General features: G+C 33.0%; 1 protein-coding gene across 1 annotated transcript in view; it reads right to left on the minus strand.

Moving 5' to 3' along the window:
- Positions 1-1,630: 1,630 nt before the first annotated feature.
- Positions 1,631-21,071, minus strand: part of LOC145324153 (solute carrier family 35 member G1-like) — a 46,846-nt gene continuing 27,405 nt past the window's right edge. The window contains exons 9-15 of the mRNA XM_080166779.1: positions 20,260-20,317; positions 6,441-6,541; positions 4,564-4,663; positions 4,019-4,078; positions 3,338-3,407; positions 2,204-2,301; positions 1,631-1,830 (exon numbers count right to left, since the gene is read on the minus strand). Of these exons, the coding sequence (XP_080022905.1) occupies positions 1,742-1,830; positions 2,204-2,301; positions 3,338-3,407; positions 4,019-4,078; positions 4,564-4,663; positions 6,441-6,541; positions 20,260-20,317 (576 nt within the window). The 3' untranslated portion in view covers positions 1,631-1,741. The remainder of the gene's footprint in view (positions 1,831-2,203; positions 2,302-3,337; positions 3,408-4,018; positions 4,079-4,563; positions 4,664-6,440; positions 6,542-20,259; positions 20,318-21,071) is intronic.

Raw genomic sequence — 21,071 nt, forward strand, 5'->3', positions numbered from 1 at the left:
TTGAAGTGCTACCCCTGCATGGCAATTAGTTGCTCCTATTTAGGCCCAAGGCATTACCCTTACTACACTGATATAACTGCAATGGCATCATTTTTAACGTCTCTAGTATGACGCAATGTGATCCAAACTCGAAGCAGACAACAAGCAGGCACACTATCGTTTTTGTTAATGCCGGGAATTCTACATTCTAACAATATGAACTCCTAGAAGAATAGGACACACTGTATTAGGAGAAACATCAAGTCTTAAACGTGGCGTGTAATATGTAGCTTTTATGCTAGGTTATTTTGAATTTTAGATTAATAGCGATTTTTGTTCAGACTTGTACAATATTTTCTTATTCTCTAAAGCATTGATACTATCCCGTTTTATGTTGATCTTTGCTTTTATAGATTTATGTCATCCTTGTTCAATTTCTAAATATAATATAAACACCTTATAAAACTACTAGCGACTACGCACCTAATATCTAGGTGCTCTGTATTCGAAGGGGCTAGAAAATAGCTTAAAACCACACCGAGACTCCTATTTAAAAATGCCTTAAACCAACCAAGGATCTAAATAAATGATGCTTCCCTAAAACAAAGAATTCCATCGACTCATTGGTTATCGAAATCTTAAGCTACTGACAAAAAACTTACTACTTTATAAAAAAAGGATTATTATTAACTTTTTTTTTAATTTTCACTTATAAAAGATATCATATCACCTATGTAACAATGAAATGAAAGTAGAGTGAAAGAATTTTTTTCAGAAATTGTAACGGTTAAAAATACGCGGTCATTAGCGTATGTCGTCTATGTTACATACGCTAAAATGAAAGTTTGGGAAAATAGTATTTACAGTAATTTTCTTATCAGTACAGCTATTCTATAATAAGGGTTTATCCGTTTGTTTACACTATAACAATATTTGTTCAGTTATAATCATCTTAACTATTTATTATATTTAATTGTAAAAAAAAAAAAATTATTAATTACGTAAAAGGAAAAAAACTGAAGGATATCTAACAAGTAGTGGCTTCGCCCTTAAACTTAGCCCTTAAAGAAGGTGTGGAAGGGGGGACATTTTGAGGCTAAATCTTCAAGGAGTGTTGTTTCCCAACTAAAAAAAAGCGTAAAACCTGTCCGGAGCGAAAAATAAACTTTAATAAAAGTTCTGGTTAATCATTTAGGACATACAGTTAGACATCCCGTTACTTATTTCTAGAGTTAAACCGTGTCATAATTAAAGACGTTAAATGGAACCCTACTGCTGCTATGTCAGAAACCACTCAGAGATAATAAGAATAATGAAGGGAAGATTGCCTAGGCTAATAAACCGGTGCGATTTAATATCAGGAAAAATGTTTTTGCCTTCGAAAGTTGTCTGTTTGATGTCACTTAGCCTTGAAAAACATGATCAATGGATTAGAGAGTAAAACACTAGAGGGAGAAAGAGTAAAATAACTGTATCTCCCCATTGCAACCGTCTTGTGCAACCTCTCTATTGGGTCATTGAAAATCAACCAATGGTGTTGCTTACATTAAAATAGCCAAGTAGCAGAAAATAATTTAGAAGCAGAAGAAAGAGGTCTTTGAAATAGATTTGTTATCAATGGTTCTAAATAATGTAAATAAATAAAAACCTAATTTAACATAATTATATTTTTGAAACTTTACATAAATACATAGTACAATAAAAAATTACATAAACAAGCATAGAGGTAAAAATAGTAAAATATTAATATAATATTTTATAATTAGACTTGTTCATATCCCTCGCGTCTTCCATTCCTCAATCTGTGTATCAGTTGGGTAATATTAACTTCTAGAGCAATTCCTGTTACACCTAGATAGTTAGATAGATAAAAAGATACTATAAAAATCATATAAAGATAAGCTCACAGATAATCGGATAGACAGTGCCCAGATAAATAGATAGAAAGATATTCATGTATAATCACGAAACCTTCCCTTTTATCATACACGTTGTAATGTAATTGTACGATGTACAGTACATAAACAAATCTAAAAGTACTACACTACAACCTTATTGTAAATAAGGATAACAACATCCATTATAGCGACTCTACAAATCAGAAAAATATACAAATGAACATTAACAAATATAGAGTGGCAACGCATTTCTAAAAATAAATATAAAAATCTTTAACAAAAACATATCTTGAAACGAAAATACAAATTATAAAATCTAAATTTACCTATAATGACTAAAACAGCTCCAAAAATACTGGTCAACATGGGCAAGGCGTAGTGAATTATAGATTCGGTTCCGTAGGCAAACACAATCTCTAATGATCTGAAAAATATCATCTAACTGAATTGTGTTTGAAGCGTTTCTGTTTGAGCAGTTACGCCCCTTGATGATTCTAAGGGCACTTTGAAGTGTTGGAGGAAGGGGAGATCGTTTCAGTATATAACAAGGATGACAACATCCATAAAAGGGAAGCACTGAAACGGTAAGACAAACGGACATTAACACTTGTATAGTGTCTGAACTGAAAAATCAGAATATAAAAGTATAAGAGTCGAAGCAAAATTGTAAGTAAATTTGTTGAAAAACTGCTTGATACAAGATAATGTTTATGGACATACTTATATTTTTAGAACTTGATTATAGAGTTGCTTCGCTCAAATATTGTTCTTTGTTGTCCCAGGAATCAATATACCAAAAATCAGATCAAACGGATAATTAGATCACATAATTTTTTTTAAAGTAGAAAAATCAACATGTTAAATTGGACGTACGGACATTCTGGTAATGATTATAGAGTTGCTACGCATTCTAAACCGTACCTAACTACAACAGGAATTACCATACAAAGTTTGAAATGGATAGGACAATTCTAACATGCCAAAATTAACGAATAAAAGATGTCTATCTCGAACAAACGTACGGACGGACCGACCCTATTTATAGAAAAGCTTCGCTTTAAAAAAATTTGGGGGGATAAGGGTTTTACTTTGTTTCTAGAATTAAAGTAAAACAATGCAGGAGGTGAAAGGGGCTAAATAACTGTATACTCCCACCACGTGGACTCTGTGCCGACTCACAATTGGGCCTTTGAGTAACAACCAATAGTGTCGGAAATTTAAACACAGACAAGTCGCTATAAATAAGGAAAAAACAAATTGCTTACAGACGAAAAAGGTTCCAACACTGGATCCAGGCAAATATCTGGATTATATATCGATACTTATACATTTATTATTCTGAAGACTAAAAAAATTCATTAGAGGCTAAACAGTTGTTGGAAGTTAGGTGCAGAAGTTTGCGAGATCTTAGCGTAAAAACATCCAGTTACTTTACTACATTGTATTACTTTAAAGTTTACCTTAGAGATGAAACAAGAGTAGGTGAGATGAGTTGTAGAGCTCTTGTAAGACACAGATAAGCAAGCATACCTAAACAATTGCATATACTACTGCTAGGCTTTAAGAGAGTGCAGTGAGTTAAATAGTAGTGGCTGCATGGGAATTGTCAAGCACATAAGCCTCGCCCTTTCCCCATTTTATTTCTGATTTCGAATGGGGTTCTGACTAGAGTTGGGCCGGATATCCGGCCATATTCAATATCCAGCCGGATATTTATAGTTTTGACTTCCAGACAAAGGGTATGCAATCAGTGGATGATATTCTCCAAGTCAAAGAGATAGGCAAGTAGATACTTACATAAAAACTAAATTATAGTTTCTTGAACCGATTTTTTACAACATTTGTTTTGAATAAATAAATATATATTTTAATCTTTAATGTTTAATAAGAATTAATTTAAATGATTACTTTATATTTATGTAATGGTAATAAAAGGATGTTTGCAAAACAATTCGCAAACTTCTGATTTATTAAAAGATTTGTTTAGAAACCCAGATTTGAGCAAAAATATCACAACATGTTATATTAAATATTTCAGATTAATGTCGTGCACTCATTGGATGTCTAAAGGACAAATGCCTTTTGATCAAGCAACTCAAATCGATTTTTAGTTGGTGGTAATTATTATTATTTTTATTAACCTGAGACAGCTAGCCCAAAGATGATAAGCCACATTTGTAGAGGCATCTCAGCTATTCTTCCTAAGTAGATGTAAAACAAGATTAGTTTTCATAAAAAAAACCGATGCCTTTTTAAAATGATAGAAATATTTCTGTCCTTCCATGAATGGTCTTTCATACACATTAAAATTCGGCCAAGTTACGCTAATTTTATGTATATAAACAGACAAACAGCCTACTACTATATCAGATAGACATTCAACTACTGCATAGGACGACTGGAAATTTTTTTTTAATGCTCAAATTCCATTAAAGGGCCAATCCAAGGTATGCCAAACTTCAAAAAGTGTTAAAACAGACACAAACTAAATATTTAGAGACAATACTGTTTTAGAGGTCCCAAAGGACAAACACCTTAAAAATTGACAATTGACAGAAGAAGTTAAAAAAATCAATTACCCAAAGATCGAACTTCATTCAAAGAAGGATAATGGTAGTTTACGGAATTACAAAAAAAACGTTAGTTGTTTAAACAGCTTCAACTAACAGCTTTAAATATTCAATACCTGTGGCAATAAGGGCATTAGGATCAAATTGTGCCGCAATACTTGATACTATTATAGCTGCCAGTCCTACCCATAGCACCAATACAGGGCTCTTTACATCCTAGATAGATAGATAGATAGATATATACTTGATACTATTATAGCTGCCAGCCCTACCCTTAGCACCAATACAGGGCTCTTTACATCCTAGATAGATAGATATATACTTGATACTATTATAGCTGCCAGACCTACCCATAGCACCAATACAGGGCTCTTTACATCCTAAATAGATAGATAGATAGATAGATAGATAGATACTTTATACTATTATAGCTGCCAGCCCTACCCATAGCACCAATACAGAGCTCTTTACATCCTAGATATATAGATAGATACTTGATACTATTATAGCTGCCAGCCCTACCCATAGCACCAATACAGGGCTCTTTACATCCTAGATAGATATATACTTGATACTATTATAGCTGCCAGTCCTACCCATAGCACCAATACAGGGCTCTTTACATCCTAGATAGATAGATAGATACTTGATACTATTATAGCTGCCAGTCCTACCCATAGCACTAATACAGGGCTCTTTACATCCTAGATAGATATATACTTGATACTATTATAGCTGCCAGCCCTACCCATAGCACCAATACAGGGCTCTTTACATCCTAGATAGATAGATACTTGATACTATTATAGCTGCCAGTCCTACCCATAGCACCAATACAGGACTCTTTACATCCTAGATAGGTAGATACTTAATACTATTATAGCTGCCAGTCCTACCCATAGCACTAATACAGGGCTCTTTACATCCTAGATAGATAGATAGATACTTGATACTATTATAGCTTCCAGTCCTACCCGTAGCACCAATACAGGGCTCTTTACATCCTAGATAGATAGATACTTGATACTATTATAGCTGCCAGTCCTACCCATAGCACCAATACAGGGCTCTTTACATCCTAGATAGATAGATAGATACTTGATACTATTATAGCTTCCAGTCCTACCCGTAGCACCAATACAGGGCTCTTTACATCCTAGATAGATAGATACTTGATACTATTATAGCTGCCAGTCCTACCCATAGCACCAATACAGGACTCTTTACATCCTAGATAGGTAGATACTTAATACTATTATAGCTGCCAGTCCTACCCATAGCACTAATACAGGGCTCTTTACATCCTAGATAGATAGATAGATACTTGATACTATTATAGCTGCCAGTCCTACCCATAGCACCAATACAGGACTCTTTACATCCTAGATAGGTAGATACTTAATACTATTATAGCTGCCAGTCCTACCCATAGCACTAATACAGGGCTCTTTACATCCTAGATAGATAGATAGATACTTGATACTATTATAGCTTCCAGTCCTACCCATAGCACCAATACAGAGCTCTTTACATCCTAGATAGATAGATAGATAGATAGATAGATATATACTTGATACTATTATAGCTTCCAGTCCTACCCATAGCACCAATACAGAGCTCTTTACATCCTAGATAGATAGATAGATAGATAGATAGATATATACTTGATACTATTATAGCTTCCAGTCCTACCCATAGCACCAATACAGAGCTCTTTACATCCTAGATAGATAGATAGTCAGATAGACAGATAGATGGATAAACAGATAGATGTTTATGTAAATGGATATTATATAAGAAGAAAAATTGTCGTCAATGTAGGATGCTAGCAAGGAACTCATTTATTTGTCATTTCGTTCATCCAGTAGAGGGGATGGGGTGAAAGGGGTGGATGGGGTATATATATTTTTTTAGCCCGCTGCGAGTTTTACTTTATTAGAGAACATGAAAATTTGGTGTAACATTCAAGTAATAATATATATAATGTACCTACCTTACATAGTGGCACAATGACGTTATGATAAGTTCCAGTTAGAACAGCTCCAATAGCAAATCCTGCTCCGGTCCAGTAAGTCTTGTCATGACCAGTGATTCCTAAATATTATAATAAATGTAGTACATATCCTACTATGTACTTTGGACCGATAGGAACACTGTGAAGAAACAATCAAGACATATTATTTGTTAGTAAGAAAGAACAAAGGTGGATTGTTCAGAAAAAAATTAGGTCGCTGCTCGCTGGTGAGGCAAAATAATTTTTGTTAAAAATCCTTGAAAATCTACAAAAATTCAAAAAAAATCATAAAAGAGTTAACAACATAGGATTTTGCTTAATTATTTGTAGATGTGATATTGAAGGATTTTTTTACAAAAACAATTTTCCCTCACCAGCGAGCAGCGACCCTAATTTTTTTAAAGAATCCACCTCAGTTATTTTTTTTTCATTTTATCCATATATATTAGGAATCCATATAAATAGTCTTATTTCTTATGATATAACTAGCTTTAAGAAAATTATAGCGTCTGAAGAATTCGTCGCTCGTTTACTGAATAAATCATATACTATACAAAAACAAATTTGCTAGAAATTCCTTTTAAGTTTGACTGATTATAGTGTCTGACAGCCCATCTAGGGTTATATCATTCAGATTTATATTGTTATGTTATGTCAGGCGCTTGGGGTTTCTAAATAAGGTCTGGGGTAAGAATCAGAATCTAATGCTAGGCACAGTTATGGAACTGTATTTGAACTCTGTTATACTGAAATAAACTCATTATTTTTATATGTTTTACATATGTTAGAAAAGGGCTTTGGATTTTGTTGTATTGAAAAAATGAGCGTCGCTACTATCCCTAAGGGATTTTTCATAAGAAGTATTTGAACAGAAAAATAACCAAAAATCCAGTTCATTACCAGAGGGACCTTTTAAAATCCGCTGCCGGCTTTCTTTAAATTACATGAACAAAAAGGTAAAAGTTTTATTTTGTATGGTGGGGGTTGAGGGCTAAGAAATTATTTCTCAAATATTTTAATTGTACATTGGCAATTGCCAATTTTTTCATGATAAGTTTTAATTGTATAATTGTATTAATACAAGAAATTATATTGTATTAATTCTATATATATTTTTTTCTAAAGTTCTACATATAGTATTATGTTCTCAAACCAATTATTAATTAAACTTTTAAAACTTTGATGCATTTTCAGTCTAATGGGTGGCTGTCACCAATTTTATACTATCTCTAGAGTATAAAGTCTATGCATACTTTAAAAATACATACTACTTACATCACTGTACTGCAAATGGGATCAATAATCAATATATTTGTGAATGTTTATTGGAACTAATGTTTTGTGCACTTATTTACAAATTTTGTGCAAACATACTTAAAATATACTAAAAAAACTTTTTAAATAACAGGATGTGTATCTATGTTTTTATCTGCTTATAAATGCAGTTCATTATAGCGAAGCTTCTCTTAGGAAGGTTACCTTCACCTTTCCTGGAAAATTAAATAAATAATAGAGTAAATGTAGGTCATTTTTCTGTAAGCCAACCCCTAACCTGCAGCCAGCTTCCAATAATTTTGCAATTTTAAACTTTAGGACAATTCTAATATGCCAAAAAATATAATCTCAGTCTTAGCCAAGCTGCCTATTATACTTATTTAATGTTAAACTTAATAAAGCAATAATATCATTACCTGAATAGCGTTAATTTAAAATAAAAATGTTCAAACTATTGGTGCACTCAACATTCTGTACAGTATAACTATAAAATTTGGCGCATCTGATTTAAAGAGTTTAATAGTTAGATGACAGACATCAAGTAGACCAAGAATATACACAAATGCTAAAAGTATAAAGGCAATTAACCACTAACATAATGATTAATATATTGTTTTAAGGATATCTTTTTTTCCTATTAGTTAATAAACATTTTTTTTAAATCCATATATACAGAATATGTGGTGTACAGAATCAGACCTTGAATGGCCTGTCATCCAACCGATTTAAAACGTTTTATAGGCAAATAACTTGGCTTTTATTTGATTGTATTATTTCTAATTAAAGTTTTAAAACTTTTTGATTACACATATTAAAATTCTAGTTTTTGCAAGAAGAGATATCTTAAATTTTATAGGTATCAAAGTTTATTAATACATTTACTCGTATTCATTCGAATCCGGTGGATAGGAACCGGTTCTTATCCATACGAAAAAAAACTATGTCTAGCATCGTATTATATCCAGCTTTCTACGAATATAAAAATGTACAATCATAAGATTAAAACCAGTTTTTGTACATTCTATATCCGCGGAAAGCCGTTTATAATACGATGCGAGAAATAACTATTCTATTAAATGGCTTAAAAACTTTGGAGAGTTTTATTGAATCTTGATTGGTGTTACACGCTATCAGTATCCAAACTTTTCTACAAATAATTTCAACCTACAGATGTGGTAACCTTGTTTATCATAATTTGGGGTGTACGATGTAGATCACTTACAATTGAAAAGAAGCGCAGCAATAAAATTAGATTAAAAAACACAACAGATTCAAAGTATTAATTTAGATAATTTATGAAAATTTTATTTCAATTGCAATCTCTAAATATTTCTGATTTAATCAAATTTCAGAAGCATTTTATAATTTAGTTTTATTATTCAATTTCTAACTAAAAATTAATGTCATTTCCTTGATAAAAGAATTATTTGAAACTCATAATCCTGAATCAAAAGTGTCTTATCATTGAAAATGATCTCCTAAATTAGCCTTAAGTAGCAAAGCTGCATTTTTCAGTGTCATTGAGTAAGTAAAATTACAAATTTTATGCGGCTCCAAAATTGAATAGTTTTTATGGCTCTAAATGGTTTAGAAGCCGAAAGGTGGTATATGTCAAACTTAAGTTAGATGGATTTACAATGGTGTAAACACACCTAAATACACTACCAAATGGTCAAGAAGGGTGTGAAAAGTCACATTTCCCCTACATTTTTGAGATGTGAAAAGATTTTCATGAAAGGACGCTTTTTGCTTGTGACCTAGGAGTAAGTTGATTATGTAGGGGTTCTATTCCCCTTCGGACAATGAATCAACATAATCAATAAATGTCAAAAATAGTAATAGGGGTAGTAAAATTTATAGTTGCGCTTAGCGCATCCAATTGTAAAAAACCTGGACATTCCCAAGTAAGTACTAACATAAAATCTAAATACAATTTTTTATTAAATGAACTGCTATGAAAGAACTATACTTGTTTTTTAGTACGTCTTAAACTTACACTGTTATGAAAGTTTAGAAAACATTGTAGAAGATAAAAATACAAGCAAGAACAGTTATGTTATTAAATAGTACAGCAATAAAGAAAAATATTATAAAAAAGAAACTCATACAACAAGAAAGTAATAGAATGATTTTTTACTCACATAACAACAAACCAAATAATTATTCTACATTAGCAGCAATTGTATTAACAAAATTTACTTTATGAAGTCGATAAGGATAAAAGGCTAACTTTAAAAACACGATAAGTTGTCAGCCATGACCACATTAAGTCGACATATCATTTACATATTAAGTTAACATTACTTCTTCATTTCAAAATTTTGAATGAAATTTGTAAGAAACTAAGAATCTATAAACACGAAACCTTACAACAAGAACCATGTAAAGAGCAGTTTTGCTTATAAATTTAAATTAGGCTAGATCAATCTATGCTTTGCATATGTGTAGAAAAATACAAAAGGATGACAGAATACATAAAAGCGAAGCTTAACAAAATTAAGCAGACAAAAAAATCCACTTTTGACATCTCTTAACTAAATTCGATGAAAGTATAAAAATCACAAAATACTGACTATTTATACTAGAAACTTGCGCTTAATTGTAACATATTTTAATGTTACAAAATTCAAATAACTTGGATAATTATGACATATAAGAATAAGTCATAAGTTAGCTGCGCTCAGTAAATTATGCCAGACTGTAACAGGAATCATCTGACAAAGTTTTAAATACTTTTTAAATGTAAGATCAAAGACTCTTATTGTAAAAATGCTTTGCTTAAAAAAAAACTTATCAAACAGAAAACATTTGTATTCACTAAACCCTGAAAAGAGGGGACTATTCTAAAACGTTGATAGAAATATATACTTTATACTAGATATTTTGTCTTGTTATTAATAGCCAGTATTCTGAATCTTGGACAAAGTAGCTTCGGACAAAGTAGCTACAGGACAAAGTAGCTTCCGGACAAAGTAGCTTCAGGACAAAGTAGCTTCCGGACAAAGTAGCTTCCTAAGAAAAGTAGCCTCCACTGTTAATAAAGGTTATGGCCGCACCGCTCGGCCCCCTGGCCTGCCTAGCCGCGGGTGCTCGGCTCCCTAGCCTATAACCTAACCTAACCTAACCAAAAAATTGTAAAAACATTATTAAAACTTATAAAAACAATATTAAAAATTGTAAAAAATCTATCAACCACTTTTTGCAAAATCCACGAAATTCTAAACCACCTATGTATTATCAGTTGATGATATTTTTCTTAAATAAATGTTCAGAGGCTAACATAGGTTAGGTTAGGTTAGGTTATAGGCTAGGGAGCCGAGCGCCCACGGCTAGGCAGGCCAGGGGGCCGAGCGCTGCGGCCATAACCTTTATTAATATTAGAAGCTACTTTTCTTAAGTAAATGTCCTGAAGCTACTTTGTCCGGAAGCTACTTTGTCCTGAAGCTACTTTGTCCGAAGCTACTTTGTCCGAAGCTACTTTGTCCAAGATCCAGTATTCTTATATTTTAATGTTTTTTTACTTGAAGGAAAGCACATTAAATTAAATCATTTTTAACTGGTTAGAAGATACCTGTTATGATTAGGAATAATCTAGGAAATGTAACAGTGCTTAGTTTCATTAATGTTGTCATCATTTGATACAATCAATAATTTTAATCTACCACAGGGGTAGTTTTTTATTATCATCGGGGATGTATCACCCATATGCATATCCTAAGATGCCTGACTAACATGAGCTGGATCTTTAAATCATTATAGTGGTGAGCCCGATCGGGGTGAGCCGAATTTCAGCCAATCACAGCGCGGCATTTCATAAAATGCTGTGCTCTCATTGGTGGAAAGTTGGCTCACCCCGATCTGGCTCACCACTAAAATGATTTAAAGATCCAGCTATGGACTCTATGACTTCATCCCTATATAGTGCCCAAATCCATTTTTTACAAATACTATTTTAAAGATTAACAACAGGATCAATAGTCATTCTTTAAATTTCATAAAAAAAAACACTTTTATAACCCAAAAATTTACTTAAGCTTGAAAATAACAAGGACAAATATTTCCATAAACAGCATAGCAATAACAAGCTAACAGATATTTATGCAACTTAATAAAGGCAAACTGTTAAAAACCTCTAAAAAAATACTTAAAAGGAAAGCATCTAGATACTGTTACATCTTGTTACTGTTACTGTTTGAAATCGATTGGACAATGCTTTCAGGCGTAAATTACGAATGTACGACCGGTCGGAATTAGCTAAATTAAAAAGAAGATTTGCTGTAAAAAAAGTGCATCTAAAGAATCATGATTCGGGGGAAAAAAGAAAAATGGTAGTGACATGTAAAAAATGAAAGAATAAAGAAAAATTTTGTCAGGGGGTAGGTTTTTTATGATGATTAATTCTTGAATTATAGTCTTCAGATGTTTTAAGGCAAGTTTTCTACCCTAACAAATTCGAATACATAGCACCCTTATGCCGGATGCGCAACCGCAAGTATTGGATACATAATATATGTATGTCTTATATGCGAACGGCTATTTTAATTGAAACGATTTAGAAGGAAGAATATATGTAAAATGTAATCTTAAAAATGACGAACCAATATAACTAATTCAATAAGACTTTTAGTTTGATAAAAGGTACATATTTTTTTCCAAAAATTTAAACTCTCATAACTCATAGAGAAAAAAAACTCTAAAATTAGTACCACAATTTTTTTTTAGATTTAAGTCATTCGTTTGCTTAGACACTTTTTGGGCTAAGATTGAATCTTGATTGTGTTGTACTAACTAGCAGTATCCAAAAATGTTCATCATTTATTTTAATCCTTATCGGGAATAGTCCCTTTCGTGGCAACGCCCCTTTAGGGACGATTCGTTGTATTTTCAAAATGGCTTTTTTAAAGGTTATTTTAGGCTAGGTTAGGTTATATTGGGTTAGGTGATTGACCCACAGGGTTAGGAAATTGGCCCCGCAGGGTTAGAGCCCCACGCAGGGGCTAGAAATAGGAGAAAAGCTACTGTGAAAAACACAAAGAATCGCCCCTTAAGGTGCGTTGCCACGAAAGGGACTATACCCGGGTAATCTTTTTACAATTCCCAATCAACAAATCACGCGTTGACATACATACATAAACAGATGTTTGAGAGTGTCTTTTAGAGTTATATAATTTTCAAGCTTACAAAACCACTTTTACATTTTAGATTATCGAGATAATAAAAGGAGGATGTGCTTAAGGACCATTCCCAGCCAGAAAGTAGCGTCACTATCGCGCTACTATAGTGCACGATATCGTGTAGCAATCGAGCACGAGTTCTTACGATATCGCTAAATAGTCGTCCAATGCACATCGACGATATGTTACGATAAATGGTCGAAAAGGTACTTAGAGCTGCGCGATACACCTACGAACTCGTAAGCGATATCGTAAGTATCGCGCGCGATGTCGTTTCAAACTCGTAAATAAAAAGTACATTAAAAAATTTATTTAACATCGTGTAGTTTTAGGTAAGGATATGGATACATAAAACAACAATATTCATGACATAAAAAAATTGTTCTTTCAATACAGAAAGAGAGAGAGAGAAAGAAAGGGTGTTTATCTCTGTGTTTCCTCTGAAATCGTATGGGTGATTTTAAATCTGTTTCCATTACAATTATAATTGTGAGGAACTAAGAATGTCTTACATTATTTATCTTATTTTAATTGCCATTTAGACATTTTTGTACACTTGCTGTGGTTTAAAATGAAAATGATTAAAAAAATTTTTTTTTTCAATAAAAGACCATTAACACATTATGATATTATGTTATACCAGTTTTTAATTTATTTTGTTTGAAATCAGAAAGATTTTAATTGTCTATACAAAGTAATGTGAATACCTAGTGGCCAATTTATAAACTATATTTCTCACACAATGATTTTGAAATTGTTGGTTGTGTGTCTGTTTGTATGTGTGTGTTGACAAACATAAAAAGCGAGATACATACGATAGTCACAATTTTTACTACAAATTCGAATTAATCTCTATAAAATCGTAAATTCGATTTTTGCGATAATATAGTAAATATCTCCTTACGATTTTCCTCACGACGTTTCTGGCTGGGTTTGGGCAGGGGGGGGGGGTTTACTCGAGAACCCTTAGAGCTAGAGGGAGCTAATTTTGGATTTAAGCTTCTATGGGGCCAAAGTTACTTTTAAAATTATCGTCGACCCCCCACCCCCCCCCAAAAATTTTTTTTTTGGAGGGGGGAAAAATTTTTTTTATTGCATTTCTCGCCGAATTAGGCAATTTGGAATCATTTGAGAACATGTTATTTTTTTCAAAAAATTTTCGCCTTACAAGCAACCCTGCGGGGGGACTTAGTCATTTTTTCAAATTCTCGTTTATGAAGGTATATCTTAAATACAGTATGCTACTCTCTTAGTTTTAAAGATAATTGGATGAAATCTTTTTGATTGTGTCACTAATTACCCCAAGTTTTGGTATCTTTAAAAAAAACGGCGGCGGAACCTAACAAGCAACCCTGCGGGGGGGACTTAGTCATTTTTTTCAAATTCTCTTCAAGTTTTGGTATCTTTAAAAAAAAAAACGGCGGCGGGACCGCCGCTCCCGCCGTCCGCCACCAAAAAATTTTTTTTTATTGCATTTCTTGCCGAGTTGGGCAATTTGGAATCATTTGAGACCATGTTATTTTTTTCAAAACGGAAAACGGCGGCGGACGGCGGGAGCGGCGGTCCCGCCGCCGTTTTTTTTTTTAAAGATACCAAAACTTGAAGTAATTAGTGACACAATCAAAAAGATTTCATCCAATTATCTCTAAAACTAAGAGAGTAGCATACTGTATTTAAGATATACCTTCATGAACAAGAATTTGAAAAAAATGACTAAGTCCCCCCCGCAGGGTTGCTTGTTAGGGGAAAAATTTTTGAAAAAATAACATGGTCTCAAATGATTCCAAATTGCCTAATTCGGCGAGAAATGCAATAAAAAATTTCTATTTTGGTGGCGGCGGAAAACGGCGGCGGACGGCGGGAGCGGCGGTTCCGCTGCCGTATTTTTTAAAGATACCAAAACTTGGGGTAATTAGTGACACAATCAAAAAGATTTCATCCAATTATCTTTAAAACTAAGAGAGTAGCATAATGTATTTAAGATATACCTTCATAAACGAGAATTTGAAAAAAATGACTAAGTCCCCCCGCAGGGTTGCTTGTAAGGCAAAAATTTTTTGAAAAAAATAACATGGTCTCAAATGATTCCAAATTGCCTAATTCGGCGAGAAATGCAATAAAAAAAATTTTTGGGGGGGGTGGGGGGTCGACGATAATTTTAAAAGTAACTTTGGCCCCATAGAAGCTTAAATCCAAAATTAGCTCCCTCTAGCTCTAAGGGTTCTCAAGTGTTTTGGGGGGTCTTTTGCTCCACAAGCCCCTAGAAGGAAAGTGATGTCCCAAAATGAAATCTGTAATGGTTCGTTGATTCAGTTATGTTAAAAAAGTATTATTTTAAAAAAATCAGGTTGGTATCTTTAGAATAAGCTCAGAACGTATATTTTTAATGTTTTGGGGGGTCTTTTGCTCCACAAGCCCCTAGAAGGAAAGTCCCAAAATGAAATCTGTAATGGTTCGTTGATTCAGTTAAGTTAAAAAAGTATCATTTTTTAAAAAATCAGGTTGATATCTTTAAAAATAAGCTCAGAATGCATATTTTTAGTTTTTGGGGGTCTTTTGCTCCACAAGCCCCTAGAAGGAAAGTCCCAAAATGAAATCTGTAATGGTTCGTTGATTCAGTTATGTTAAAAAAGTATTATTTTAAAAAAATCAGGTTGATATCTTTAAAAATAAGCTCAGAACTCATATTTTTAGCGTTTGGGGAGTTCTTGTGCTCCACAAGCCCCAAGAAGGAAAGTGCCAAAATTCAATTTTCAAAGTTTTATGTGTACATCCAGTCATATAAGAGAGCCTACAAAAAGAATTAGGTTGATAACTATAAAAACAAGCCCACACGGCCCTCTCAAACTTTTATACTGAATTTCATTTCCTATAACGGTACAAACTTCCCCCCCCCCCTTAGTGACCCAGCCCAAAAGATTTCATCCGATTATCTCTAAAACTAAGAGAGTAGCATACTGTATTTAAGATATACCTTCATGAACGAGAATTTGAAAAAAATGACTAAGTCCCCCCCGCAGGGTTGCTTGTTAGGTTCCGCCGCCGTTTTTTTTAAAGATACCAAAACTTGGGGTAATTAGTGACACAATCAAAAAGATTTCATCCAATTATCTTTAAAACTAAAAGAGTAGCATACTGTATTTAAGATATACCTTCATAAACGAGAATTTGAAAAAATGACTAAGTCCCCCCGCAGGGTTGCTTGTAAGGCGAAAATTTTTTGAAAAAAATAACATGTTCTCAAATGATTCCAAATTGCCTAATTCGGCGAGAAATGCAATAAAAAAAATTTTTACCCCCCCCAAAAAAAAAATTTTGGGGGGGGGGGGTGGGGGGTCGACGATAATTTTAAAAGTAACTTTGGCCCCATAGAAGCTTAAATCCAAAATTAGCTCCCTCTAGCTCTAAGGGTTCTCGAGTAAACCCCCCCCCCCTGCCCAAATGGTCCTTAAGCACATCCTCCTTTTACAATAACAACAAAAAAATCGGGGGTGGTGCAAAATAAAAAAAATCTTTGTTTTTAAAGCTGTATTCGATCCCAGGACTAAGGTATAAACCAACAAGCGAAATACATCTAAAATAATATTTGAGGGGCAAACGGAGAGGTCGTCAATTTTACGATGTATCCCCCAACAACAGCCGAAAAACACGTATAGGATTCGTGATTTTTTCCCGAATTAATTTCGCTATTGGTATAAGCTGATTTGATCCAAGCTTTTTAACAAATAGGGTCGGTACGTATGTTTGTATTTCAGAATGTTCGTCCGTAGTGGATAGCTCTCATTATTAGTTTCAACGTTTAAAATTTTCCTATTGATTTCAAACTTGACATGATGATTCCTGGTCCAGTTAGGTACAACTTGTAACCTTTTTTATAGGATATTGTTACACTACACTTCTATCTTTTTCTTTACACGATTAATAAGCAAAGCATCACTATAAACCTGCCTTAAAATGAAAGAATTAGATTATAGAAGCAATAAAAAGTCATTTTACTAACCAAAAAGTAAAGGTAAAATGATTTTCTTCTGGTACAATATGCTTCTATTTGCAATTTACAAGTTTGGCGATGTGCTGAAATTTAATTTCCAAATGTGTACGCAGTTTCCGCGGTGTTTTCTCATAATATCCCAATATTTACTACTAGCTAAACAAGCTTCAAACTTCAAAAAAAAAAATTAATTTTGAAAATTAAAGTTTTGAATGTATAAATCGTTGAACGTTCAAAATTTTGAAAGTTTGGAAGTTAATGAAGCTTTTTTAGCCTGTAGTAAATATTGAGATAGGATGATGAAACACCTCGGAAACTGCTTACACATTTGGAAATCAAAATTCAGCACATCATTTTCGCCCATGTAATTGTACTGTTACCATACTATTGCAGTATACAAACCAAAACTTTTTTTACAAAATTCTGCAAATTTAATGCTATAATAAATCATTTTATTGAGGAAAAGGGGCTAACTATTTTTGTGGGTTGTTTCTATTTATTTCTAGAGTCTTCTAAGGCAAATAAGTTAATAAGGGATTAAAAAGTCGATTTTTCAATTTCAATTTTATAAAGAAGTGGTATAAGAAAAAATTTCTCGTGTTCATTAGAAACCGATTAATATCCAGTGGATTAGAACCAGCTCTCATCCATACGAAAACTAGTTATAACCTTCCCGGAACCTATGAGAAGCTACTCTGTAAAGGAGAAACATATTGGCTCAGTGGTTAGTGAGATCCTTCGGTTTAAACAAACATCCAGTTACTTTATTATAAGGATTTCTGATATTCTTAATATTTTTACACAACTGTTAAAAAACTCAATAGGATAAGATCAAATTTCTTTTTCTAAAATTATATATTGGTTTTATTTTTCAATAAAAAAGTTTAATCTTTTGACAGGAGAGACGATATTAAATGGAGCGAAGAATACAAAATAATGAAATAAAACGATGTCTATCTGTCGAGCATCAAGATTTACAGTCCATTATACTGGACGTGCACATCTCAGTAGGTTATTGGGTCGAATCTCGGCCTAACACTGCGCCATAAACAAAGCCGATAACTTGGAACTTAATGCTGTTATGTCAGATTCACAACCCTAAATAGTACACAAAGGAAATTGCTCTGGCTCAATAAAGGCTAGATTATTATAGTTCGCAAGATTAGGAAGGTTTAGATGAGTAGCGGACAGACTTATATGAAGAGTGGCTGTGCGCCCCATAATAATAATGTCCTTGTATTAAATCTGTTTCTGGTTAATCATAAATATAACTTTGTGTTTTATATTTGTGATTCCTTCCTCCAAAATATAGAAAGGCAAGAAATCTATTATTATCCTATTTAACCCACATCCTTATTCTGTAGATATTGAATTTAGTATATAGAACCTCTGAGTTATTGAAGATTAAAGCGAAGCTTCTCGACATTTAAACTGAGTGACGTCCGACCGTCGTGTTCCGTTACTCGCGCTTGTCATGCTAGAGATACATTTAAATGTATCTAATGGTTAATACCGCTCTTTACACGTTATCAAGATTATCTTATATCCAACATTTATTAGTCAAAACTAAAATTTAAATACAAGAGGATAATTTTTTAGAAGAGTAGCTGAGCTAATTAAATTTAGTTTTAATGTCAAAGATTATAATGATAAAGGAAAACTGGTATAATATTTTGTACAGTATATGTATTCGATATACTTAAGTAGCTGGATGTGTGTGTGTGTGTGTATGTATGTGTGTGTGTACCTTAAGACCTCTAAAAAATGTCAACAAGGATGACAAACAATCTCCGAAAGAAGCGGAGCCAAGATATTTTTCTCTTAATTTCAGTGTAGTACTTCTTGAAGAGAAGAATCGTTGCAAAACTTTCCAGACGATCTTTCATTGGAGCCAATTTAATCACATATGATAAACTAAGACACACAAGAAAATGAGTTACATAATAGCTTAATTACTTAATTAAAGATTGTCTAGATTATTTAATGATTTTAAAAAAAAAATATGCACTTTTAGACTTTTTTCGTTCTTGTTTGAACTTAAAAGATAAATTGAAATAATAGAGGGAACATTAGCTTTATGTAACTCTACCTACAGGGTGGAACCAAGTCCTGATTTTGTAATAGTGCTTTGAAATCAGCCAATAAGGTCGAAATCTTAAAATAGCCAAGTCCCTACAAAAGAAATTTGCTAGGAGACGAAAAAAGGTCTCCACCACTTGGGCCAGGTAGTTGTCAGGATTTTACATCTAAACTTATACATTTATTGCTTAAATCATAAACTTTATGTGTTTTTAGAAATGTGTTTTCTATGTAATATTAAACATGTGGCTTTTTGTACTATCTTTTTATATCAATACTAAACATTAATGATAAATTAATTGATATAAATTTGAGTAAAAATCATGTTTCTTCTAGTTTTCTAGATGTATCTTGACATATAAATTAAATTACAGGGAAAAAATGTTAATTTCATTAGAAATTAATCTAAAATAAACAAAAATTAATTTAAACATTCAGTACAGAAATTTAAAAAAACAAGTATGTCATATCCATAAATAGTGATTCATAAAACTTTGCCATAAAGACAAATGAATTAAAATCAAAGATTTATAGATGTTCGTTCATTGCTTATTGGTAGGGGGAAGCTTCACAAAAAAAGTATAGGAATTAAAGTCAGAATACTCCTTTTTTGAGTGCTTTCCACAAAGTTCCTGCACTAAATACAATCCCCCTTTTTTTACAAGTACTTCCTTACCCTTATGTTAGAAATAAATTTAAAATAACAGAGGCATAGGGGTTTTCTTATCAAATTACCCATGCGGGTCATTCTTAACCTGCGGGGCTACCTCGTACCCAATGCAAACCTTACATGACCTAATGAAATACACAAAACCTCAATTTATTTGAATAATAACGAAGAGGGGGGGGGGGGGTATTTGTGCTCCACAAAGAACTTTGAGGTGTAATGGAGAAATCATACAGAGCTGGATCTTTAAATCATTTTAGTGGTGAGCCAGATCGGTGTGAGCCAACTTTCCACCAATGAGAGCACAGCATTTTATGAAATGCCGCGCTGTGATTAGCTGAAATTCGGCGCACCCCGATCTGGCTCACCACTAAAATGATTTAAAGATCCAGCTCAGCTTAAAGAATTGAGACCATTAATGAAAGGTTATAGGCTAGATTTATGGTTCTATAGCCGTGATTCAACCACCTGAAGCATTAGATAAAAGGGTGTTCTTTAGTTTAGAAAATAAATTGAAAATCTAAACCTGGATTAAATATTTTCGAGATTTCAAACTGTTTTGTTGTCGAGTTTGGTAATCGAGCCCCTAAAAAAGACAATAAAAATGTTTACCTTGAAATTGGAAGTAGGAGAAGCTGCGATCATTTGTTCCATTTCCATTATCTGTGCTCTATAAATAGTATTCATTTCAATTTAAAGCAAGAACAATTGTTTACAACATAAAAATATGTATGTATATAAATTAAATTTAAAATTATTTAAACACTGAAAGGGGAAGCCCAAATTATAGAAATAACAAACGATAGCACTTGTATAGTCTAAATTTAATTCTATAGAAGTTTTTCTACTTTGCAAAATTGCATAAATACAGGATAATGTTTCAAGACATACTTTTCAGGTTTTATAGAAATACTTTGCTTTTATTATTGTAAGTTGTTGTCCAAGGAATCATTATTCCAAAAATCAGATTTTAGTCCAAAAAGCTAAATAGGTGTACGGACTTTTTGGTAAAGATTATAGAATACAAAGTTTGATATCGACAGCAGGGGCGTCCAAGCTTTTTTTGGGGGGAGGGGTAAAATTTTGAAAATAAAATTTTGGGGGTGTCTACGGCATCCCCAAGCTCATTTTGAGGGGGGGGGGTTATCTTTATTTTATAGAGGCATTTTTTTTATTTTGGGGGGTAAAAATTGAAAATCAAAAATTTTGGAGGTGCCTACGGCACCTCCAAATTCATTTTTTTTTTTGGGGGGGGGGGATAATCACCCCTTTACCCCCCCTTGGACGTCTATGATCGACAGAACATTAACGAGAAGACATATCCAATACGGACGGAAGGGCCGACCCAATATATAGAAATGTTTTGCTTTTGAAAATACAAGCTAAAACATATGATCATCAAAAGCTCACAGATCTAGAAACGT

The sequence above is a fragment of the Acartia tonsa genome, chromosome 7 (genome assembly GCF_053477335.1).
Source record: "Acartia tonsa isolate MP-2025a chromosome 7, ASM5347733v1, whole genome shotgun sequence".
NCBI lineage: Eukaryota > Metazoa > Arthropoda > Copepoda > Calanoida > Acartiidae > Acartia > Acartia tonsa.